At 43.1% G+C, this 26,300-nt stretch overlaps 1 protein-coding gene across 2 annotated transcripts in view; it reads left to right on the forward strand.

Annotated features, from left to right (window-relative positions):
* ZFAND6 (zinc finger AN1-type containing 6) overlaps positions 1–24,080 on the forward strand; it is a 33,023-nt gene extending 8,943 nt beyond the window's left edge. Inside the window, exons 2-7 of one of the 2 annotated variants that reach the window (XM_069766480.1) lie at positions 924–1,100; positions 1,189–1,291; positions 8,004–8,086; positions 21,034–21,171; positions 21,268–21,384; positions 23,025–24,080. In XM_069766480.1, coding sequence (XP_069622581.1) covers positions 935–1,100; positions 1,189–1,291; positions 8,004–8,086; positions 21,034–21,171; positions 21,268–21,384; positions 23,025–23,173 — 756 coding nt within the window. In that variant the 5' untranslated portion in view covers positions 924–934 and the 3' untranslated portion in view covers positions 23,174–24,080. The remainder of the gene's footprint in view (positions 1–923; positions 1,101–1,188; positions 1,292–8,003; positions 8,087–21,033; positions 21,172–21,267; positions 21,385–23,024) is intronic. The other variant, XM_069766481.1, reaches the window with a different exon arrangement.
* Positions 24,081–26,300: the final 2,220 nt, after the last annotated feature.

The following is a 26,300-nucleotide window of genomic DNA, read 5'->3' on the forward strand; positions in this document are numbered from 1 at the left end:
AGTGGTCCCAAGTACTTTTTTCTGATGAAAGCAAATTTTGCATGTCATTCGGAAATCAAGGTGCCAGAGTCTGGAGGAAGACTGGGGAGAAGGAAATGCCAAAATGCCTGAAGTCCAGTGTCAAGTACCCACAGTCAGTGATGGTGTGGGGTGCCATGTCAGCTGCTGGTGTTGGTCCACTGTGTTTCATCAAGGGCAGGGTCAATGCAGCTAGCTATCAGGAGATTTTGGAGCACTTCATGCTTCCATCGGCTAAAATGCTTTATGGAGATGAAGATTTCATTTTTCAGCACGACCTGGCACCTGCTCACAGTGCCAAAACCACTGGTAAATGGTTTACTGACCATGGTATTACTGTGCTCAATTGGCCTGCCAACTCTCCTGACCTGAACCCCATAGAGAATCTGTGGGATATTGTGAAGAGAAAGTTGAGAGACGCAAGACCCAACACTCTGGATGAGCTTAAGGCCGCTATTGAAGCATCCTGGGCCTCCATAACATCTCAGCAGTGTCACAGGCTGATTGCCTCCATGCCACGCCGCATTGAAGCAGTCATTTCTGCCAAAGGATTCCCGACCAAGTATTGAGTGCATAACTGAACATTATTATTTGTTGGTTTTTTTGTTTGTTATTAAAAAACACTTTTATTTGATTGGATGGGTGAAATATGCTAATTTATTGAGACAGGTTTTTTGGGTTATCAGGAGTTGTATGCCAAAATCATCAGTATTAAAACAATAAAAGACCTGACAAATTTCAGTTGGTGGATAATGAATCTATAATATATGAAAGTTTAATTGTAATCATTACATTATGGTAAATAATGAAATTTAACACTATATGCTAATTTTTTGAGAAGGACCTGTATGCAGTCACGGACATAAGTCTACTGGACTAATTGTGGTTCTGTTCTTTGCTTTCAGCTGTATGGTGGATGAACATGGCGCAAGAGACCAACCATAACCAGGCTCCTCTACTTTGTTCTAATGGTTGTGGCTTCTACGGTAATCCACGAACCAATGGACTTTGCTCCGTCTGCTACAAAGAATATCTACAGAGACAGAACAGCGGCAGCAGCAGTGGGAGAACTAGTCCTCCAGGTAGCAATGTGTGCCCTCCTTGTATGTCTGCCTGTATAGTATGAGACTATCCATGATATAGATCTGTTTTTGTTTGTTTCACATTCAGTGGTATCAGTCGGAAGTGGGGTGGAGGCTTCTACTTCACAGCATGTAGTCAATTCAAAGGCGGAAGAACCTACAGAATCTGTGGATCCACAGACACAAGACAGGTATGAGAATTTACAAGAAATGTATGATTCTACCTTGTAGCCAGGTCAAAGTTAAGCACATGGTCCTATCCCCCACATACTTCGTTGGTGAGGGGACTGCACTCCCCTGGGTTTCCTCCTGCTCACAAGAGGCTGCATGTAAAGGTAGCGATTGACTGGGGCAGGTGGTGGCATCGCAAGAGAACAATGGAAAGGATGGCATCTACACCCATGAATTAAAGCGCACCTATCGTTATATTCTAATCCGCACTTCTTCCTTAGGCAGCGGTAGATGTGTGTTTGATTAGTGCAGTCAGAAATGTTTTATATAATCTGCATATTTCCTTCTGTCTGCTGGTTCTTGTAAATGCATATTGTCTGTCTGCATTGCACCTCTGCGAGCCCTTCTCAGCGCAGTGTTCCAGCCATGGTGTTTTCTCTGAGCCAAAGCTTGCAGTTCCCCCACACACAGTGGAAGAGGTTCTGCAGCTGCGTCCCCTTCTCCCAGTCTTCTATTTACTCTATTACTTTAGATGGATTTTTTTGGTGACTGAGGAGGTTTCTGAACATTTGCAGAGAGCCTGAAGGCAGGGAAAGACAAAGTGCAGACTGCTGGAAGGTGAGAAAGATGCCACTTTCCTCATATAAGGTTTTTTTTCCCCAAATAATTTATTTATACAACAAAATAAAGCGATGGGTGCGCTTTAAGTCTGACAACGGAACAATATAGTGAGATTGCTTCAGAACTAAAAAGAAGCCAACTTTGTATGTGGATAGAGAACACTACATGAAGTAACTCCATCAATAGAAATGCAAAAAAAGCAGAAGAGCCTGTAAAGTTAATGAGCTGTATTTTCATTTCGGCTGAATATTGTTAAAAGGGAAAACTTTGCGGTCATATAGTGTCTTCAGAAAAAAAAAAAAAAAAAAAAAAATATATATATATATATATATATATATATATATATATATATATATATATATATAATATTATATTTCTTCCAAGAAAGAGGCAGCACTCCATTTTCAGTGGAAAAATGTGCAGGATTTTAATCAACCCACATGCCTGGGCGAAGTTTCGGCTACAAATGAGCCTTTCTCAAGCCTGTTTGTGTATGTATGTATGTAAAATATATATATATATATATAATCTATGTGTGTGTATATGTGTGTGTGTATATATACCGTGTTTTTCAGACTATAAGGCGCACCCAGGTTTTAGAGGTGGAAAATAGGGAAAAGTATTTGAAGCAAAAAAATGTGGTAAAATATCTAATAACATACTATTATATGTGGTGTTATTATATATGATAGTATGTTATTATGTTGGAAGCTGCGGGACCAGTATGGTGTCTGTGATGTACTATATGAAGATGCTGGAGGGTGAGTATAAGAATGGGAGCACAGGGCTTGAAAGCACCACTCCAGCACTGCAAAATAAAACTGGAGTGCTGCTTTAAAATCCCCTGGAAGAACTATAACTCCAGCATGTCCTGCAGATCCTATGACATGCTGGGAGTTATAGTTCACCAAAGGAGTGGCAGAGTGCTTTTATTGTGTTTTGTAAAGACTAACCTCTTAATTGTGGCAGCCAGCCAGGCACGCCGTGGTGAGGTAAAAAGCTGGAGAATCCCATGACCGCACACACAGAGTCTTCCCTCTTGTTGCCTTTCCAGCACAGATGTGACAGCACAGGTTATAAGAGGAAGCCAGCAGATTCTAGTGGGGATTCTGAAGGACCTGTGATGTAGTTCAATTTTTGTGTTTCATGTTTGCATGTTTTAGCGCTGCAGTGTGCTGCCTTATTTATTTGACTATATATGAGTTGGTGACTCTAGGTTCATCACCTGTTCACACTTAGTCTATGTTTGGATGTGACGGTGAGTCTTTTGAAACATTTCTACCATAAGACGCACACACTTTCCTCCCAAATTTATGGTCTTATGGTCAGAAAAATACGGTATATATATATATATATATATTTATATATATATATATATATATATATATATATATATATATATATAATGTGTGTAAACACTGCTCAAAAAATAAAGGGAACACTTAACAGAATATAACTCCAAGTAAATCAAACTTCTGTGAAATCAAGCTGTCCACTTAGGTAGCAACACTGTTTGACAATCAATTTCACATGCTGTTGTGCAATTGGAATAGTCAACAGATGGAAATTATTGGCAATTATCAAGACACTCAATAAAGGAGTGGTTCTGCAGGTGGGGACCACAGACCACATCTCAGTACCAATGCTTTCTGGCTGATGTTTTGATCACTTTTGAATGTTGGTTGTGCTTTCACACTCGTGGTAGCATGAGACGGGCTCTACAACCCACACAAGAGGCTCATGTAGTGCAGCTCATCCAGGATGGCCCATCAATGCGAGCTGTGGCAAGGAGGTTTGCTGTGTGTCAGCGTAGTGTCCAGAGGCTGGAGGTGCTACCAGGAGACTTGGGGGGGGGGGGGGGGGGGGTGGCATAGGAGGGCAACAACCCAGCAGCAGGACCGCTACCTCCACCTTTGTGCAAAGAAAAACAGGAGGAGCACTGCCAGAGCCCTGCAAAATGACCTCCAGCAGGCCACAAATGTGCATGTGTCAGCACAAACAGTTAGAAACAGACTCCATGAGGATGGTCTGAGTGCCCGACGTCCACAGATGGGGGTTGTGCTCACAGCCCAACACCGTGCAGGACGCTTGGCATTTGCCACAGAACATCAGGATTGGCAAATTCACCAAACAATTTTGCCCCTATCTACATAATGGGGAAAAAGTGAAAGGAAAAGTGTTGGAGGCAAATTGACAGCTGCCAGATGCGAACAAGGGGGACTTAAAGAGAGCGATGGCGCCAAAGAGTAGCTAAGGTGGGGCCCCGACATGGGATACTCGCCACACAAGGGGAAATGAACACACACACAAAATGCGCCACATACTACCAGGTGCTTGAACACCTATACCACACTCAGCACACATTTCACCACACATACACCAACCTCGCCACATAAGTCGAAACACAAAAGTCACCGCGCAAAATTCGCCACATGCCAAACTAGACTCACGCAAAATTAGCCACACGTGCAAAACTCACCTCATGGAAAACTCGCCACACGCAAAAACTTGCACACTCGGAAAAATTGCCACATGAACAAAAGTTGCAACACATGCAAAAGTTGCCTCACACAAAACTTGCACATACTCAAAACGCACCACACAGAAAACTCGCCACGTGCAAAACGTGCTGCACACTACTTGCTACACTAACCTGTCACATGCAACTCGACACACAAAAAGTTGCTACACGCATGTCGCCATACAAAACTCATCTCACAAAAGTCGCTACATGCATGTCAGCACACGCAACTCAACACACACAACTTGACACATGAAACTCGCCCTAAGGCTGTGTGCACACGATGCGGATTTGCAGCATTTTTTTCTCGCAGAAACGCTGCAGATCCGCGCTGTGATTTACAGTACAATGTAAAAAAAAGCTGTGCACATGGTGCAGAAAAATCCACACAGAAACGCTGCAGATTTCAAAGAAGTGCATGTCACTTCTTTTGTGCGGATCTGCAGCGTTTCTGCACCCCTCCATTAATAGAAATCCGCAGTGGTAAAAACTGCAGAAAATTCACACAAAAACCGCACTAAATCCGCATAAAAACCGTGGCAAATCCGCAGCTGCGGATTCTGCCAGGAGATGCGGATTTTGTGCAGAAAATTCTGCACCACTTTTCTTACGTGTGCACATAGCCTAAAACACACACAAGTCTGGTATTATCCTTCAAAAATAAAAATCTGATTAATAAGCAGACAAACTACAAAAGCAACAAATGTACCATATAAAAAATACGGCAGCTGTCAGTCACATGACCTGTCTATTATGTGTATGTGTGAGCTAATATATACTGCCAGGGGGAGGAGGAGATGACACACAGGTATATACTATATACAGGAGGACATGACACAGGTATATACTATATACAGGGGAGATGACACACAGGTGTGTGTATATATATATATATATATATATATATATATATATATATATATATATATATATATATATATATATATATATATATATATATATATATATACACACATACACACACACACACACACACACACACACACACGAGGAGATGACACACACGTATATACTATATACAGGAGAGATGACACAGGTATATACTATATACAGGGGAGATGACACACAGGTATATACAGGAGGACATGACATACTTCAGGTATATACTATTTACAGGGGAGAGGACATACAGGTATATACTATATACAGGGGAGAGGACATACAGGTATATACTATATACAGGGGAGATGACATACAGGTGTATACTACATATAAGGGAGATGATAAACATGTATATACTGAGGGGAAAGTGAGGTGAAAATGAAAAGGTGTGAGTGCAAAATGAGAGGAGTGAGGGAAAATAGTGGAGTGATCGGAAAATGACTGACAGATGTGAGGTCGAAATGACAAGTGTTAGGGGGAAAATGAGAGAAGTGTTAGGGGGAAAATGAGAGAAGTGTTAGGGGGAAAATGAGAGAAGTGTTAGGGGGAAAATGAGAGAAGTGTTAGGCCATGTTCACACAGTGCGTTTTTTACCGCGGAACCGCGGCGGTTTTGCCGCTGCGGTTCCGCAGCTGTTTTCCATGCAGGGTACAGTACACTGTACCCTATGGAAAACAGGACACACTGTGCACATGGTCCGGAAATTGTAAAAAAAAAAGCCGCGCTGAATAGCTCCCGGAAAAAAGGAGCATGTCAATTCTTCTTCCTGAACCGCAGCGGTTCTGCACCCATAGACCTCCATTGTGAGGTCAAAATCGCAGTAAAACCCGCAGATCAAAAATATATCTGCGGGTTTTACTGCGATTTGATGTGCAGAACCGCTGCAGCAGGAAGTGCGGGGAAGCGGGCGGAAGTGCGTGGGCGGAGTGTGGCTGCCCCCCCGTGCTCCGATCCCGCCCCCCCGTGCTCCGATGCCCCCCCCCCGTGCTCCGATGCCCCCCCCCAGTGCTCCGATGCCCCCCCCCCGTGCCCTAATCTCCCCCCCTTATACTTACCCGGCGTCCCGGTGTCCGTCCGGCCGTCTTCTCCCTGGGCGCCGCCATCTTGCAAAATGGCGGGCGCATGCGCAGTGCGCCCGCCGAATCTGCCGGCCGGCAGATTCGCTCCAAAGTGCATTTTGATCACTGAGATATAACCTATCTCAGTGATCAAAATAAAAAAATAGTAAATGACACCCCCCCACTTTGTCACCCCCATTGGTAGGGACAATAAAAAAATTAAGAATTTTTTTTTTTTTTTTTTCACTAAGGTTAGAATAGGGTTAGGGGTAGGGGTAGGGTTAGGGGTAGGGTTAGGGGTAGGGTTAGGGTATTTTCAGCCATTTTAGCCCTAAAAAGCTTCCTAGGAAACACACAGTAAAAAAAGGATAAAAAAACGCATCAAAAAAGGACAAAAAAAGGACCTGCGTTTTCTGCCAAGAGCTGCAGTTTTTTAAAAAAACTGTCCTGAAAAAAAAAGGATGGAAATCCTGAACGTGTGAACATACCCTTAGGGGGAAAATGAGAGAAGTGTTAGGGGGAAAATGAGAGAAGTGTTAGGGGGAAAATGAGAGAAGTGTGAGGGGGAAAATGAGAGAAGTGTGAGGGGGAAAAAGAGACGTGAGGTGCTATAACTAACCACAGATATTTACTATGCCCAGGCAACGCCGGGCTCTTCAGCTAGTATATGTATGTGTGTATATATATGTATAAAAATAATGATTATTATATGTATGTATATATGTACACACACACACACACACACACACACACACACACACACACACACACACACACACACACACACACACACACACACACACATTGACAGCTGGCTGCCAACTACCAAACTGTGGGGAGCTGGCTGGTAATCTGCATGATGTTGAGAGATCAGACTGGAAGAGGAATTGCTGCTCTATTGGCATTGTGAAGGTGAATCGCCAGCAGGAGCGGTCATTGACTTCTTTTTCGGTGCAGGGTACAACAGGCTGCCTGTTAGTTTTTAGGTCAATAGTGTAAAAAAAGTCTAAAGTCCTTGATGCATCTTTTAAAGTGAATGTCTCCTTTTCATCACTCTCATCCTTCGTGGCTCCCCTTGTTACTAAGAGGGGGGAGGGGTTCTCTTTTAGGTTGACAGTTCAGACATCAGGAGGAGGAAAATGACACTGAAGCTGGCCTGACCCCGCACTCCTTTGCCTAGGAGACCGGCTGCCTCTGATAGACTGTGTTGTAGTAATCACGGCAACAAGCAGTAAATCTGGAGGTCACAATGTCTCCATTCTTGAGACCAGACAACCCCTTTACGGAGCTTGTGCCGATACTTTGTGAGGTCTCCACTGCTACGCTATGTGATTGCTGTGTAGGGTAGATGGGTAGATGTGGAGCTCTGGGAAATGTCCTGTGATTTATTAGTTACCTGTAATATGATATAGCCACAGATTTGCCTCTGTCCTCTACTGTAGTGATAGGGCAGAACTGGAGACCAGACAGATCCGTGCACGCTGGTCAGGCTGAATTTGATGCCTCCATTGATGGCTTTATAGTACAGATCATTTGATATATGGTATCTCTGATTTCTGTAGATGGCCAGTTGGGCAGGTGTTTTTTTTTCAGTCCTTTATTCTTAATGTGCTTTTCTTTGTCTGCCAGTTCTCTTCCACAACCAGAGACGGCCTCTTCTTTGCAAGATGAAAACTCAGATGACCGAACTGCAGAACTGACAGAGGCCCAAGGTCAGTCCAGCATTCATTTACACGTGTGTGCTGGGGTTCTTGTGTATGTCAGTACATGATGTTCAACAACTACTTGTTTAAACTCTTAATCCCCAGACCTAATTTTGCCTGAAAGGGAATCTGTCACCAGGTTTTTGCCATCTAGTCTGAGGGCAGCATAATGTTAGGACCAATAATCTAATTCCAGTGATGTGTCACTTACTAGGCTGATTTCTATCATTTTTATAAAATCACTGTTTTATCAGCAGAAGATTATCACTATAGGACTAGTAAACTTGCTGCCGTTTCGTCCTCCATTTTCATGAGTTCTGTATAACTCCGCCCCTACCACTGATTGGCAGCTTTCTGCCTATGCAGTGGACACACACTAACAATTAGTGGTGTGGGTGGGGTTATACAGAGCTCTGCATTCAGAGAACTGTTAGATCATCAGCAAATCAAAGTGATTTTTATCAAAATAACAGCAATCTTCCCAGTCAGCGACACATCGCTGACCATGGGGCCTCTGCCCCTAAAATAGGCTTTCTTTAATGTCCACACACTTACGGAATATTTTTTCCTTTGTTTTTTTCATTGTTGCATTCCATCAGCCATAAGTTTAGAATTTTTATTAAAGGAAATATGTCACCCATCTGAGGTTTTGGAGTTAATATGGGTGTACAGATTGTATATAGGTGAAATTAGTCATACCTGTATGCCTCCTGGATGTGGCCTTGTTAAGTAAAAATCATGTTTTATACCTTCGCTCTTCACGCTACGGGGTGTGCTCTGCCCTTTCATGTCATGTGTGGCCAGAAATCCCGCGCCTGCGCTTTCTGCCTGCCATCGCGCCTCTACACTGGGAAATTCACCTACTGGTCGCCTGAGATCACTGGGACCGGAACTTAAGACTGTCCGGCGTCTGCGAACATCAAAATCGAAGATATTGCCTATAGAAGGGCTCAACAGAGCGGGGGAGTGACAGCAGGCAGAATGTGCAGGGGCCGGTTTTCCAGCCATGCACGTGACATGAAGGGGAGGAGAAAACCTGTATAATGAAGACCGGAGGCAGGCTTATCTTCCTGGCAGAGCACACCCCATAGCCTGGAAGATTGAAGGTCTAGGACTACGTGCACACGTTTAGGTTTTTTTTTTTTATAGCGAAAAAAAAGCGCGAAAAAAAACGCATACATTAAGCATCCTATTAGAATGCAATCCACATTTTTTGTGCACATGCTGTGTTTTTTCCGCTGCGGAATCGCATTCCGGAAAAAAACGCAGCATGTTCATTCATTGTGCGGAATCGCGGGGATTCCGCACACATAGGAATGCATTGATCCGCTTACTTCCCACATGGGGCTATGCCCACATGGGGCAAGTAAGCGGATCATGTGCTGTTGGTACCCAGGGTGGAGGAGAGGAGACTCCTCCAGGCCCCTGGGGACCATATACTTATTTAAAAAAATAAATAAAAATTAAAATCGTGATATTCTCACCCTCCGGCGTCCCCGGCAGTCTCCTCGCGATGCTTTCGTTCCCAGTGATGCTTTACGGCAATGACCTGTGATGACGCCGGAGGGTGAGAATATCACAGATTTTTTTTTTTTTTTTTTTTATTATTATTATTTTTAACATTAGATCTTTTTACTATTGATGCTGCATCAAAAGTAAAAAGTTGGTCACACTTGTCAAACACTATGTTTGACAAGTGTGACCAACCTGTCAATCAGTTTTCCAAGCGATGCTACAGATCGCATGTAAAACGCTAGCATTCTGCAAGCTATTTATGCTTGTAAAACGCTAGTGTTTAGCGGGAATATGCATGCCAATTCCGCATGCATTTTACCCGCGGCACAGTTGCGGAATTGTCCCAGAAATTTCCGCGGCTATTCCAGACGTGTGCACAAAGCCTAAAGGAAGATTTTTAGGCCACATCCAGGAGGCCTACAGGTATGACTAATTTAACCTGCATGCCCATATTATTAACTCCAAACCCTCAAAATGGTGACAGATTCCTTGGAAATACTTTGTTTAAAGAAAAATTATTTAATTTTTGACTTATGTGATACAAAACACATTATTTTTCTGTCAGCAGCGCCGTATGAGGGCTTGTTCTTTGTGCGACAAGATTAGTTTTCATTGGTCCCATTTTTAGAGTACACACAGATTTACATAAATCTATCTTTAAAGGGAACTTGTCACCAGGTTTGGCCGATATATGATGTAGCCACCGCCTTTCAGGGCTTATCTACGGTATTCTATAATGCTGTATATCAGCCCCCGATCTGACCTACAAGATAAGGAAAATAAGTTATATTATATTCACCCGGGGGGCGGTCTGGTCCGAAGGGTGTCGCAGGTCTGGGTCCGGTGCCTCCCATCTTCTTGCGATGCCGCCCTCCTGCTTCATCGCTCCCTGGCATCGTGCTCCGGCACAGGTGCACTTATCTGCCCTGTAGAGGGCAGAGTAAAGTACTGCAGTGCACAGGTGTCGGGAAAGGTCAGAGAGGCCCAGCGCCTGCGCACTGCAGTACTTTACTGTGCTCTCAACAGGGCAGATAGGTGCGCCTGCGCAGGAGCACGATGCCGGGGAGCGATGAAGAAACAGGAGGGCAGCATCGCAAGAAGATGGGAGGCACCGGACCCTGACCCCCCGGTGAGTATAATAAAACATAGTTCTCTTATTTTGCAGGTCGAATCTGAGGCAGTGGCCGCATCTTAGGCTGGTTTCACACTTGCGTTTCAAAACGCATGCGTTTAAAAAAAAACCGCATGGTGAAAAAACGCATGTAAACACGTGCAAACGCTGTGTTTTTTTGACGCATGCGTTTTTGCATGTGGTGAGAAAAACACAGCGTTTACATGCGTTTTGTCATGCGTTTGCGTTTTTTAAACGCATGCAGATAAATGTGTGACAGCTGCCAATCATCAAAATAAAGTAAAAAACCCACTATAAACAGAAATAGCTAGGGGTAGGGTTATGGGTAGGGATCCTAACCCTAAAGGGATCCTAACCCTAACCCTACCCCTACCCTTAAAGGGATTAGGGTTAGGGGTAGGATCCCTTTATCAATTTTATGGTGTGGGGTGGTTTATCAGTGTGTTTTTATGTTTTTTTTTTTTTTTTTAAAAACGCATGCGTTCCCATTGACTCCAAAATGTTTTTTGACCCAAAATAAACGCATGAAAACGCATGCGTTTTTTTGTGTCCAAAAAACGCCTCTCAAAAATACTACAAGTTGCATTTTTGAAAATGAACGCATGCAGTAAAAAAACGCATGCGATTGAAAAAGCGACCAAACGCGTACACAAAAAACGCATGCGTTTTCAATGTTAAATATAGGGAAAAAAACGCATGCGTTTTTTTGTGCAAAAAACGTTGCAGACAAAAACGCAAGTGTGAAACCACCCTTATATCAGCCAAATAACAAATCGTATTTGTTTACACAAAAATGATCTTTTCGCCCACAAATTCTTATTTTCAAAAGGGTAACAGGAGAAATTAGGCCACAAAAGTTGTTGTGCAATTTCTCCTGAGTACGTTGATACCCCACATGTGGGGGTAAACCACTGTTTAAGCGCACTGCAGAGCTTGGAAGAGAAAAAGCGCCGTTTTACTTTTTCAATGTAAAATTGGCTTGAATTGAGATCGGACGCCATCTCGCGTTTGGAGAGCCCCTGATGTGCATAAACAGTGGAAACCCCCCACAAGTGACCCCATTTTGGAAACTAGACCCCTTAACCCCTTAATCCCATATGACGTACTATCCCGTCGAGGTGGGGTGGGCCTTAATTCCCACCGACGGGATAGTACGTCATAGGCGATCGGCCGCGCTCACGGGGGGAGCGCGGCCGGGTGTCAGCTGACATGCGGCACCATGTGCCAGGAGCGGTCACGGACCGCTCCCGGCACATTAACCCCCGGCACACCGCGATCAAACATGATCGCGGTGTGCCGGCGGTACAGGAAAGCATCGCGCAGGGAGGGGGCTCCTTGCGTGCTTCCCTGAGACGATCGGTACAAGGTGATGTGCTCACCTTGTACCGAGCATCTTCTCCCTGCAGTCCCCGGATCCAAAATGGCCGCAGGGCTGCATCCGGGTCCTGCAGGGAGTACTTCCGGGTCAGGAGCAGGCTGCAGCTGCAGCTCTGTAAGCCTGCAGCGATGAGTGAGATCGCCGATCTCACAGAGTGCTGTGCAAACTGTGAGATCGGCGATCTGTGATGTCCCCCCGGGACAAAGTAAAAAAGTAAAAAAAAAAATTTCCACATGTGTAAAAAAAAAAAAAAAAAAAAAAAATTACTAAATAAATAAATAAAAAATATTATTCCCATAAATACATTTCTTTATCTAAAAAAAAAAAAAACAATACAAGTACACATTTAGTATCGCCGCGTCCGTAACGACCCATCCTATAAAACTTTCCCACTAGTTAACCCCTTCAGTGAACACCGTAAGAAAAAAAAAAAAGGAGCCAAAAAACAACGCTTTATTATCATACCGCCGAACAAAAAGTGGAATAACACGCGATCAAAAAGACGGATGTAAATAACCATGGTATCGCTGAAAACGTCATCTTGTCCCGCAAAAAACGAGCCGCCACAAAGCATAATAAGCAAAAAAATAAAAAAGTTATAGTCCTGAGAATAAAGCGATGCCAAAATAATAATTTTTTCTATAAAATAGTTTTTATCGTATAAAAGCGCCAAAACATAAAAAAATGATATAAATGAGATATCGCTGTAATCGTACTGACCCGACGAATAAAACTGCTTTATCAATTTTACCAAACGCGGAACGGTATAAACGCCTCCCCAAAAGAAATTCATGAATAGCTGGTTTTTGGTCATTCTGCCTCACAAAAATCGGAATAAAAAGCGATCAAAAACTGTCACGTGTCCAAAAATGTTACAAATAAAAACGTCAACTCGTCCCGCAAAAAACAAGACCTCAGATGACTCTGTGGACCAAAATATGGAAAAATTATAGGTCTCAGAATGTGGAGACGCAAAAACTTTTTTGCTATAAAAAAAGCGTCTTTTAGTGTGTGACAGCTGCCAATCATAAAAATCCGATATAAAATCACCCCCTTAGTTAGGGAAAAATAATAAAATTAAAAAAAATGTATTTCCATTTTCTCATCAGGGTTAGGGCTAGGGTTGGGGTTAGGGTTGGGGCTAAAGTTAGGGTTAGGGTTGGGGCTAAAGTTAGGGTTTGGATTATATTTACGGGTTGGGATTAGTTAGGGGTGTGTCAGAGTTAGGGGTGTGGTTAGGGTTACCGTTGGGATTAGGGTTAGGGGTGGTGTTGGATTAGGGTTTCAGGTAGAATTGGGGAGTTTCCACTGTTCAGGCACATCAGGGGCTCTCCAAACGCGACATGGCGTCCGATCTCAATTCCAGCCAATTCTGCGTTGAAAAAGTAAAACCGTGCTCTTTCCCTTCCGAGCTCTCCGGTGCACCCAAACGGGTTTACCCCAACATATGGGGTATCAGTGTACTCAGGACAAATTGGACAACAACTTTTGGGGTCCAAGTTCTCTTGTTATCCTTGAAAAAATAAAAATGTGGGGGGCTAAAAATCATTTTTGTGGGAAAAATAAGATTTTTTTTTTATTTTCGCGGCTCTGCGTTGTAAACTGCAGTGAAACACTTGGGGGTTCAAAGTTCTCACAACACATCTAGATAAGTTCCTTGGGGGGGTCTAGTTTCCAATATGGGGTCACTTGTGGGGGGTTTCTACTGTTTGGGTACATCAGGGGCTCTGCAAATGCAACGTGATGCCAATCCATCTAAGTCTGTATTCCAAATGGCGCTCCTTCCCTTCTGAGCTCTGCCATGCGCCCAAACAGTGCTTCCCCCCCACATATGGGGTATCAGCGTACTCAGGACAAATTGGACAACTTTTGGGGTCCAATTTATCCTGTTACCCTTGTGAAAATACAAAACTGGGGACTAAAAAATCATTTTTGTGGAAAAAAAAAAAAAAAGCTCAAAGCTCTCAAAACACATCTAGATAAGTTCCTTAGGGGGTATACTTTCCAGAATGGTGTCACTTGTGGGGGGTTTCAATGTTTAGGCACATCAGGGGCTCTCCAAATGCAACATGGCGTCCCATCTCAATTCCAGTCAATTTTGCGTTGAAAAGTCAAATGGCGCTCCTTCCCTTCCGAGCTCTCCCACGTGCCCAAACAATGGTTTACACCCACATATGGGGTATCAGCGTACTCAGGACAAATTGCACAACAACTTTTGTGGTCTAATTTCTTCTCTTACCCTTGGGAAAATAAAAAATTGGGGGCAAAAATATAATTTTTGTGAAAAAATATGATTTTTTATTTTTACGGCTCTGCATTATAAACTTCTATGAAGCACTTGGTGGGTCAAAGTGCTCACCACACATCTAGATAAGTTCCTTAAGGGGTCTACTTTCCAAAATGGTGTCACTTGTGGGGGGTTTCAATGTTTAGGCACCTCAGGGGCTCTCCAAACGCAACATGGCGTCCCATCTCAATTCCAGTCAATTTTGCATTGAAAAGGCAAATGGCGCTCCTTTCCTTCCGAGCTCTGCCATGCGCCCAAACAGTGGTTTATCCCCACATATGGGGTATCAACGTACTCAGGACAAATTGTACAACAACTTTCGGGGTCCATTTTCTCCTGTTACCCTTGGTAAAATAAAACAAATTGGAGCTGAAATAAATTTTGTGTGAAAAAAAGTTAAATGTTCATTTTTATTTAAACATTCCAAAAATTCCTGTGAAACACCTGATGGGTTAATAAACTTCTTGAATGTGGTTTTGAGCACCTTGAGGGGTGCAGTTTTTAGAATGGTGTCACACTTGGGTATTTTCTATCATAGACCCCTCAAAATGACTTCAAATGAGATGTGGTCCCTAAAAAAAAAAATGGTGGTGTAAAAATGAGAAATTGCTGGTCAACTTTTAACCCTTATAACTCCCTAACAAAAAAAAAAATTTGGTTCCAAAATTGTGCTGATGTAAAGTAGACGTGGGAAATGTTACTTATTAAGTATTTTGCATGACATATCTCTGTGATTTAAGGGTATAAAAATTCAAAGTTGGAAAATTGCGAAATTTTTAAAATTTTCGCCAAATTTCCGATTTTTTTTCTCAAATAAACGCAAGTTATATCGAATAAATTTTTCCACTAACATGAAGTACAATACGTCACGAGAAAACAATGTCAGAATCGCCAAGATCCGTTGAAGCGTTCCAGAGTTATAATCTCATAAAGGGACAGTGGTCAGAATTGTAAAAATTGGCTCGGTCATTAACATGCAAACCACCCTCGGGGGTTAAGGAACTTATCTAGATGTGTGGTGAGCACTTTAAACCCCCAAGTGCTTCACAGAAATTTATAAAGTAGAGCCGTGAAAATATAAAAGCCTTTTTTTTTCTCAAAAATGATTTTTTTAGCCTGCAATTTTTTATTTTCTCAAGGTTAACAGGAGACATTGGACCCCAAAATCTGTTGACCAGTTTGTCCTGAGTATGCTGTTACCCCATATGTGGGGGGGGCACTGTTTGGGCACCCATCGGGGCTCGGAAGGGAAGGAGCGCCGCTTGGAATGCAGACATTGATGGGATGGTCTGCGGGCGTCATGTTGCATTTGCAAAGCTCCTGATGTACCTAAACAGTAGAAACCCCCCACAAGTGACCCCATTTTGGGAACTAGACCCCCCAAAGAGCATATCTAGATGTGTGGTGAGCAGTATGAACCCCCAACTGCTTCACAGAAGTTTATAATGTAGAGCCATGAAAATAAAAAAAATCTTATTTTTTCCACAAAAATGATCTTTTCAAATTTTTACTTTCACAAGGGTAACAGGAGAAATTAAACCCCAAAATTTATTGTGCAATTTTTGCTGAGTAGGCTGATACCCCATATGTGGGGGGGAGACCACTGTTTGGGTGCATGGCAGAGCTCGGAAGGGAAGGCGAGCCGTTTTGGAATGCAGACTTTGATAGAATGGTCTGCGGGCGTTATGTTGCGCTTGATGTACCTAAACAGTAGAAACCCCCTACAAGTGACCCCATTTAGGAAACTAGACCCCCCCCCCCCCCCCCAAGGAACTTATCTAGATGTGTGGTGAGAACTTTGAATGCCCAAGTGCTTTATAATGCAGAGTCGTGAAAATAAAAAATATATTTTTTTACACAAAAAAGATTTTTTTAGCCCCCAAGTTTTTATTTTCACAAGGGTAACAGGAGAAATTGGACCCCAAAAGTTGTTGTCCAATTTATCCCGAGTACGCTGATGCCCCATATGTGGGGGTAAACCACTGTTTGGGCGCACGGCAGAGCTCAGAAGGGAGCTATTTGACTTTTTGAGCGCAAAATTGGCTGTCGTGTTTGGAGACCCCCTGATGTACCTAAACAGTGGAAACCCCCCAATTCTAACTCCAACCCTAACCCCAACACACCCCTAATCCTAGTCCCAACCTGATCCATAAACCTAATCACAACCCTAACGATAAGCACAACCCTAACCCCAAAATAACCCTAATCTTAACCCTACCCGTAACCCTAATCAAAACCCTAAATCCAACACACCCCTAATCCTAATCTCAACACTAACCTCAAACCTAACCCTAATCCCAATACACCCCTAACCCTAATCCCAAGCGTAACCCTAATGCCAACCCTAATCCAAACCCTAACCCTAATCCCAACTCTAACCCTAACTTTAGCCCCAACCCTAGCGCTAACCCTAACTTTAGCCCAACTCTAGCCCCAACCCTAACCCTAAATTTAGCCCTAACCCTAGCCCTAACTTTAACCCTAGCCCTAAGGCTACTTTCACACTTGCGTTGTGTGGCATCCGTCGCAATCCGTCGTTTTGGACAAAAAACGGATCCTGCAAATGTGCCCACAGGATGTGTTTTTTGCCCATAGACTTGTATTGCCGATGGATGGCCACACGTCGCGGCCGTCGTGCACTGGATCCGTTGTGTTTTGGTGGACTGTCGTCACAAAAAAAGTTCAATGTAACGTTTTTTCGTACGTCGCGTCCGCCATTTCCGACCGTGCATGCGTGGCCGTAACTCCGCCCCCTCCTCCCCAGGACATAGACTGGGCAGCGGATGCGTTGAAAAACTGCATCTGCTGCCCACGTTGTGCACAATTTTCACAACGTACGTCGGGCCGATGCATTGCGACGGCCCCGTACCGACGCAAGTGTGAAAGAAGCCTATCCCTAGCCCCAACCCTAACCCTAAATTTAGCCCCAACCCTAACCCTAAATTTAGCCCCAACCCTAACCCTAAATTTAGCCCCAACCCTAACCATAAATTTAGCCCCAACCCTAAATTTAGCCCCAACCCTAAATGTAGCCCCAACTCCTCCAGCTGCCGGCCGGCAGATCATGGCGGGCGCACTTCGCATGCGCCCGCCATTTTATTACTGGATGAAGAAGCCGGCGGGCAAGAGGGGACGCAGGAGGACCCAGGAGGACCCAGGGACACTGGTAAGTATAGCAGGGTCCCCGAATCCCCCTATTTCTCTGTCCTCTGCGATCACATCAGAGGACAGAGAATGACAGATGACTTTTTTTTTTGCGGCTGTCGGTAAACAGTTAATTACCGGCGATCGCAAAACAAGGGTCGGTAAAAACCGACCCCGATCATGTTCTTTGGGGTCTCGGCTACCCCTGGCAGCTGAGACCCCAAAGATTTTCCGGGTGGCGAGCGCACTGCGCATGCGCCCGCCATTTTTTTGGCTGGAACAAGATGCCGGCGCCCATCGGGAGCCACGAGGAGCACCGGGGGAGACAGGTGAGTATCGGGGTCCCCATTTCTCTATCCTCCGATGTGCGTTCACATCGGAGGACAGATAAATCAAGTGGGAAATCGCGTTTTTTTTTTTTTGTTTTTTTTTTTGCGACCGCCGGTAAACGGTTAATTACTGGCGATCGCAACCCGGGGGTCGGTAAAACCCCCCTCGAATCATGTTTTCTGGGGTCTCAGCTACCCCCGGCAACCTAGACCCCAGAGAAAATCCAACTCTGGGGGGTGCTATTCACTTTCTCCACAGCGCCGTTATGGTTTAAGTACCCTTAACTGCTGCTGTTAAAAGGCGTATCGGCAGTCGTTAAGGGGTTAATAGAGGGAAACAAATGATAGAATTGTGTACTACATATTTGTTTACACCATTTTTTGAGGCCATTATTTAAAAAAAAAATTTGTTTACAGTTTTTTGTCTAGCAAATATATATATATTTTTTTATATAGATGCGGTTTGGGGATATTTAAGACTTTCTGATTGAACAAATATGGTGGCATACTTTTTTTTTTTTTTTTTGCAACATTCGTTGTGCAGGATAAATGATTAAATACCGTAAGATTTTTTTTTATTTACGGAGGATATGCCTGTTATTGGGCATTAATCTTTATTAAATGATTGGATATATAGATATAAAACAAAAGGCAGCACAAAAAAAAAAACACAAAGGGGTGGAAACCTTCCAGGTATATACCAAACCTGTCCAATAGAACAAGAAAAATGAAGGCAGCACACCAATGTATGCATATATATATTAGTATATAATTTTATCCTATCATGTTTTTTGTATGTATATTTAAAAAGGTGATGCCAATTGTTATACCGTGCAGTATTGATCCCAGAAGGGGACTTGAACATGCGATCCTTTAGTCGTGTGGATTATCTCAGCCTATCAGTGTTTGGCTAGGTTCACCTGAGTGTTTTTGTGCTCTGAGAAAATGATCAGCACTAGGAGCAATCTCCATGTGGGAAAAATTGCAGCATGCATTATGGTTTTCCCTTTATCAGGTCAGACCTGCCAATTCACATTTTTGGGTGTGCATGAAAAAATGGATACAGCATTCGATTTTTACGGATTCATTGCAGTTCTTTAACATGGAAAACTGTAAATGATTATCTTTTGCTGTGAAAAAACAGATTGTAGACGGATGATGAGGAAGGAAAAGGTAATCTGCGTTTTGTGGATGAAATTATGACTATTTCTTTATGCGCTCATGTGAACCTGGCCTCATACTGGCAGGCAGCCTATTAGATTGTCTAAAGAAAGTGCTTTGACAAGAAATGAGTTAACATTGCCCCAAATCCGCTGTCTTGGCCAAAGTTATGGCCAGAAGTGTTGGCACCCTTGAAATTGTTCCAGAAAATGGAAGTATTTCTCCCTGAAAAATGTTTGCAATTACACTTTTGTTATACACATGCTTATTTCCTTTATGTGTGTGTTGGAACAACACAAAAAAAGCAGAAAAAAAAATTAATGCAAACTGGGCAAAACTTCACACAAAACTCTAAAAATGGGCTGGACAAATTGTTGGCACCCTCAACTTAATATTTGGTTGCACATCATTTGGAATAAATAACTGAAACCAGTCTCTTCCCATAACCGTCAACCAGCTTCTTACACCTCTTATCTGGAATTTTGGACCACTCTTCTTTTGCAAATTGCTCCAGGTCTCTCATATTTGAAGGGCGACTTCTCCCAACAGAAATTTTAAGATCTCTCCACAGATGATCAGTGGGATTTAGATGCGGACTCATTGCTGGCCACTTAATAACTCTCCAGTGCTTTGTTTCCATCCATGTTTGGGTGCTTCTTGAAGTATGTTTGGTGTCATTGTCCTGCTGGAATACCCATGACGTAGAACACAAACCCAGCTTTCTGACACTGGGCACTACATTGCGGCCCCAAATTTTCTGGTAATCTTTAGCCTGCATGATGCTTTGCTCACAGTCAAGGCACCAAAACATTCCCAAAGCATCTTTGTACTTCCACCATATTTGACTGTAGGTACTGAGTTCTTTTCTTTGTAGGCCTCATTCCATTTTCAGTAAACGGTAGAATGATGAGTTTTATCTCGGTCCCATCTGTCCACAGCATGCTTTCCTAGAAGGATTTTGGCTTAATCACATATTTTGGCAAACTGCAGTCTTGCTTTTTTATATCTGTCAGCAGTGGGGTACTGCTGGGTCTCCTGCCATAGCATTTAGTTTAATTCAAATGTCAATGGATAGTTTGCACTGACACTGATGCACCTTGAGCCTGCACGTTGAGGGAGATTAGGTACAGTGCCATGGGTTGTAAACTTCTTGATTATGTTGCGTATTGTGGGCAAGGAACATCAAGATCTCTGGAGATGGAGTAGTAACCTTGAAAATTATTGAGAAATATCAACAATTTGGTTCTCCGGTCCTCAGATAGTTCTCTTCTCCTTTCTGTTCTCCGTGTTTAGTGTGGCACACACAGACGCACAATGCAAAGAGTAAGTCAACTTCTTTCCTTTCTATCTGGTTTCAGGTGTGATTTTCATATTGCCCACACCTGTTACTTGCCACGAGTGAGTTTGAGCAAGCATCACATAGTTGAAACAAAGTTGTTTATGCACAATTTTGGAAAGGTGCCAACAATTTTGTCCTGCCGATTTTGGGTTTAAGTGTGAAGTGATGTCCAATTTGACTTTTTTCTCCTTTTTTGTGTGTTTTTATTTCCATTGTGTATTGGAGTATTTGTATAACCAAACATGTTTAACTGCTGTAATTTTCTGGGAGAAATCCTTTTTTTTTTTTTTTTTTTTTTTTTTTTTGAACAATTTCAAGGTTGCAACACTTTTGGCCATGACTTGTTCCAGATAAACCTGCAATGTCTGATAAAGCACATACAGTATTTTAATTCTGATGTATAATGTATTCAGTGGTGATGTGTAACCCAAGCACAGGAGCAGTGGGCGCCTCCAACCATAGGAGAGAGGGCAGAGGTCTTATGACACTTGGATCAATGACCTCGAGCATAGGGAACAGTATCCCTCGTGGATACGAGATGTCAGTCCTTGTTGGGGACAAATGGCTTTGAGAAGTGTGAACTCTATGAAAACTGGGGTGTAGTATTTGCTAGAAAACTGGGCGACTTACTTAAAACTAGCTATGGAAGGTGTTGCTATTGGATATTCCAGATTGCAGACTCTCAGAGAAGGGTTTCAGTTATTCCAGCATAGAAAAGGGGGGAGTTCAGCGCAGTGTGTGGCGAGAAGGCTCAAGAAAGGGGAAGAGAAAACATAATGAAACAGAACAGACGTTAGACAGTGATGATGGTAAGTGATCATTTGCTTTGGTGGGATTTTATCCTTGTACAGGGCATAGGTATGTTGGGAGACAATTTGCGTAATCACAATTTGTATTTTCTGTAGCTGCGGCTTCAGATAGCGGACAGAATTCTTCTGAAGAACAAGAACGATCTCCGCAAAAGGCCAAAGTCAAGAAGACAAACCGTTGCCACATGTGCCGCAAAAAAGTTGGACTTACAGGTCTGTATGTGACTTCCATAATGTTCTGTATGGCCCGAAATGGTATAGCTGATGTTTTGTCAGAGGTGTGAATGTTCACATTGTATTAGCAATTGCTGCGGAAATCCTCAAGACTTCACGCAGATTACATCGTTATTCAGTCAGATCAACAATCTAAATGGACGGGGTACAGATATCCAGTCCTGTAATATTCGCATACCTGGCCTATTAATCGTTACCCCCACTCCTTGGTTTCCTAACCTATGTTCACACTGTGGCTTTTGAATGTCTAGAAAGAAGTCAACTTTTTCAAGTGGAAACCCCTTCAGTGAATGCTCATTTTTTGGGCAGTTTTTCTTTTCCTGAAGCCTTTTCTTCAGATGTCTTGGAAGCTTTTTTTTTTTTTTTTGCAGCCTTTTAATTTGCCATTGTTTTTAAGTTGTGGCGGATTCACTTAATTGACACACATTTTTCCACAAGATAGAAAAAAAAAACCCCTTCATAAAATCTCCTCTTGTGAACAGAAAAATGGATTTCCCACAGTAATGAATAGGAAGGCTTTTCCAAGTGTGTTTGCAGCAGATTGGCTTCAAAAACCTCCATGTGAGCATAGTCCAATAGTCCCATTATTGTGGTTGAGTAGAAATTGCTAATAAAGAAGCTTAATGTCCTGCAATAAACCTGAAGGAAAATAGTGCTTGGGAGAGGCATAGGGTATACTGTGATGGCAAGGGTGGTAACTGGGGTCCCTGCAGTCGCGTTATGTTACAATCGGTGTCGCGTTTTATTCTACAACTTCAGCGGCAAGCAGCAGTTTAATGGTGGAAGAGAGCTTTTCTGCCTTTTCCTTTCACTGCCACAATAGTGGGGCGGTGTGCTCCAGAAAATGGACAGTTTGGCCCACTATTATGGTCTTAGCGCTGGTCCATAGTGCACACCCTGCCATGCACCAGGCGGAGACTGCCTCTGTAGCATCGGATGGGCACAGGTTGACTGACGGTGGTTGGATCCTGACAGTGTCGGAGGTTGTAGAGCAGAGTTTGTAAGTGCTGCGCCCCTTGCCTAGGAGACTGGTTATAGACTGCAGAAGGGGCTGGTAACTTACACAACGAGCAGTAAGCTATTAAATCCTCTCCATTCTTAAGAATATAAAGAGATACATTGCAAAGTCGCTTGTTTTTACAATTTTACTCATGGTGAAAACAGCCGCGTGATTGCATATAGGACGGACATTGATCGCGCCTTACTAGGACATTCCTGACTCTGAAGGAGGCCTGTTATCCGAGGCTCTATGTGTAGGAGAACATCGTCGATGACACCGCAGTAGTGATAACCGCAAGTGCTGGTTACTCGAGGGCGCTGGGGTCTGCACAGAGTATCACGGGTGCTCGTGTAAGATGTTCACAGAACATGAGGGGATTACTTGTGAAATACAGGCAATACCCTAGCAGCTGCGGGGACTCAGGACTTGCCACTCGAGCACCCCCCCATACACTCGGTAACCAGCACTTCAGTGAACAGTATATAGATATAACATGTACACCATACACATGATGTATCTAGACCCTTCATTGTTTTTCACAAGATGATGGTTGCCATATTATTTTTCTGGGAAGAAATAAAGGTATATCTAAATGTCATATGCGATTCTTGTTTTTCAGGCTTTGACTGTCGATGTGGAAATATATTCTGTGGGACACATCGTTACTCCGACGTGCACAGTTGCTCCTATGACTATAAAGCTGATGCAGCTGAAAAGATCAGGAAAGAAAACCCTGTTGTGGTCGGGGAGAAGATCCAGAAAATTTGAGTGCGATCTTCACCCTGTGTCCTGGATGTCACCAGCATTGTGGTGTGGACTGTTGTGGGATATGACAACCCACCTATATCATCTTGACTCTACATCCAGGGATACAGTTCCTTCTGTATCACCATTACTACTTTTTTTTTCCCCCCCCCCGTTTTCTTATTACAGCTTTTTCCTGAATCCTTACAATTGAACCAAGGATAAAAACACACACAGAAAAAAAAAAAAAACTTTAAAAACTGTCTAAACTGTTTCCAGGTTTTTCCCTACTGTGCACAACTGTTAATGAGAGCGAGGATGTGATGGAGTGCAAAGTACTCTGTGGATGTGGCTTCTCGTTACATCTCCATGATCAGACTCCTGACTCTTTATCCTGTTGAATTTCTCCCAGAACTAAACGGATCGACATTTTATTGGACGCGTTGAATCGTGTGCTTGAGCTCTGACCTTTTTTTGTTTGTTTTTTCCAACAGAGGAGCATTTTTTTTTCTTCTGCATCATATTGTGTGATTGAGTGGGTGATTTAAGAAAGAAAATCTTTAATTCTAGAAGAAAACGTGTATCCATTTTAGTGTTGGAAACTTTTTTTTGTTTTTTTTTTTAACCCTCTCCCCAGTGGGTCCTGCATGTGTTTGGTCAAAACCCAGCCTTCAGAGGGGGCTTCAGAGAATGGTATGTCTGTAGGAGACGGCACTGGTGGTGGATGGAGAGGGGCTGGTGCCGCCAGACCGAGCGATTATTTCAAAGGCCTTCCGTTTGCTTCTGGCCGTTAAACATTATAAATTTAAAATCTTTTTGTTTCATTTTTATAGTAGATATAATCAAACGTGAGAGCGCCAGCCACATACCGGCCTCTCACCAAAGGTTTTATGTTCATGTCCGTTTGATTTAAATAAAATATAAAAGCTTGTGTCTCGTGTTAGCGCACGCACACCGCAGTCCCAGGATAGGAGACTGAGAAGGGGGAAAAAAAAAAAAAATAAGCCTTCAGTTTTTAACTTTTAGTACATCTTATTATGTAAATGTATGTTTGTTGGCTTTTCTGCTTATGCCTAAAGGTACCTTCACACCGAGCAACTTTCCAACGAGAACGATAACGATCCGTGACATTGCAGTGTCCTGGATAGCGATCTTGTTGTGTTTGACACGCAGCAGCGATCTGGATCCTGCTGTGCCATAGCTGGTCGGAGCTAGAAGTCCGGAACTTTATTTGGTCGTCAGGTCAGCGTGATTCGTCATGTTTGACAGCAAAAGCAACGATGCCAGCGAGAACGATAAGTGAGTCACCGTTACGTCACTGGATCGCTCCTCCATCGTTCTGGTGCTGCCGTGTTTGACGTCTCTACAGCGACCTAAACAGCGACGCTGCAGCGATCGGCTCGTTGTCTATATCGCTGCAGCGTCGCTTAATGTGATGGTACCTTTAGCCTGGAGTGCACAGAGTTTCTGCAACCACTGAGATATACAGTTAGGGCCAGAAATATTTGGACAGTGACACAATTTTCGCGAGTTGGGCTCTGCATGCCACCACATTGGATTTGAAATGAAACCTCTACAACAGAATTCAAGTGCAGATTGTAACGTTTAATTTGAAGGGTTGAACAAAAATATCTGATAGAAAATGTAGGAATTGTACACATTTCTTTACAAACACTCCACATTTTAGGAGGTCAAAAGTAATTGGACAAATAAACATAACCCAAACTAAATATTTTTATTTTCAATATTTTGTTGCAAATCCTTTGGAGGAAATCACTGCCTTAAGTCTGGAACCCATGGACATCACCAAACGCTGGGTTTCCTCCTTCTTAATGCTTTGCCAGGCCTTTACAGCCGCAGCCTTCAGGTCTTGCTTGTTTGTGGGTCTTTCCGTCTTAAGTCTGGATTTGAGCAAGTGAAATGCATGCTCAATTGGGTTTAGATCTGGAGATTGACTTGGCCATTGCAGAATGTTCCACTTTTTGGCACTCATGAACTCCTGGGTAGCTTTGGCTGTATGCTTTGGGTCATTGTCCATCTGTACTATGAAGCGCCGTCCAATCAACTTTGCAGCATTTGGCTGAATCTGGGCTGAAAGTATATCCCGGTACACTTCAGAATTCATCCGGCTACTCTTGTCTGCTCTTATGTCATCAATAAACACAAGTGACCCAGTGCCATTCAAAGCCATGCATGCCCATGCCATCACGTTGCCTCCACCATGTTTTACAGAGGATGTGGTGTGCCTTGGATCATGTGCCGTTCCCTTTCTTCTCCAAACTTTTTTCTTCCCATCATTCTGGTACAGGTTGATCTTTGTCTCATCTGTCCATAGAATACTTTTCCAGAACTGAGCTGGCTTCTTGAGGTGTTTTTCTGCAAATTTAACTCTGGCCTGTCTATTTTTGGTATTGATGAATAGTTTGCATCTAGATGTGAACCCTTTGTATTTACTGTCATGGAGTCTTCTCTTTACTGTTGACTTAGAGACAGATACACCTACTTCACTGAGAGTGTTCTGGACTTCAGTTGATGTTGTGAACGGGTTCTTCTTCACCAAATTAAGTATGCGGCGATCATCCACCACTGTTGTCATCCGTGGACGCCCAGGCCTTTTTGAGTTCCCAAGCTCACCAGTCAATTCCTTTTTTCTCAGAATGTACCCAACTGTTGATTTTGCTACTCCAAGCATGTCTGCTATCTCTCTGATGGATTTTTTCTTTTTTTTCAGCCTCAGGATGTTCTGCTTCACCTCAATTGAGAGTTCCTTTGACCGCATGTTGTCTGCTCACAGCAACAGCTTCCAAATGCAAAACCACACACCTGGAATCCACCCCTGACCTTTTAGCTACTTCATTGATTACAGGTTAACGAGGGAGACGCCTTCAGAGTTAATTGCAGCCCTTAGAGTCCATTGTCCAATTACTTTTGGTCCCTTGAAAGAGGACGCTATGCATTACAGAGCTATGATTCCTAAACCCTTTCTCCGATTTGGATGTGGAAACTATCATATTGCAGCTGGGAGTGTGCACTTTCAGCCCATATTACATATATAATTGTATTTCTGAACATGTTTTTGTAAACAGCTAAAATAACAAAACTTGTGTCACTGTCCAAATATTTCTGGCCCTAACTGTATACACCCAGCAAT

The sequence above is a fragment of the Ranitomeya imitator genome, chromosome 4, assembly GCF_032444005.1.
Source record: "Ranitomeya imitator isolate aRanImi1 chromosome 4, aRanImi1.pri, whole genome shotgun sequence".
NCBI classification, from domain to species: domain Eukaryota; kingdom Metazoa; phylum Chordata; class Amphibia; order Anura; family Dendrobatidae; genus Ranitomeya; species Ranitomeya imitator.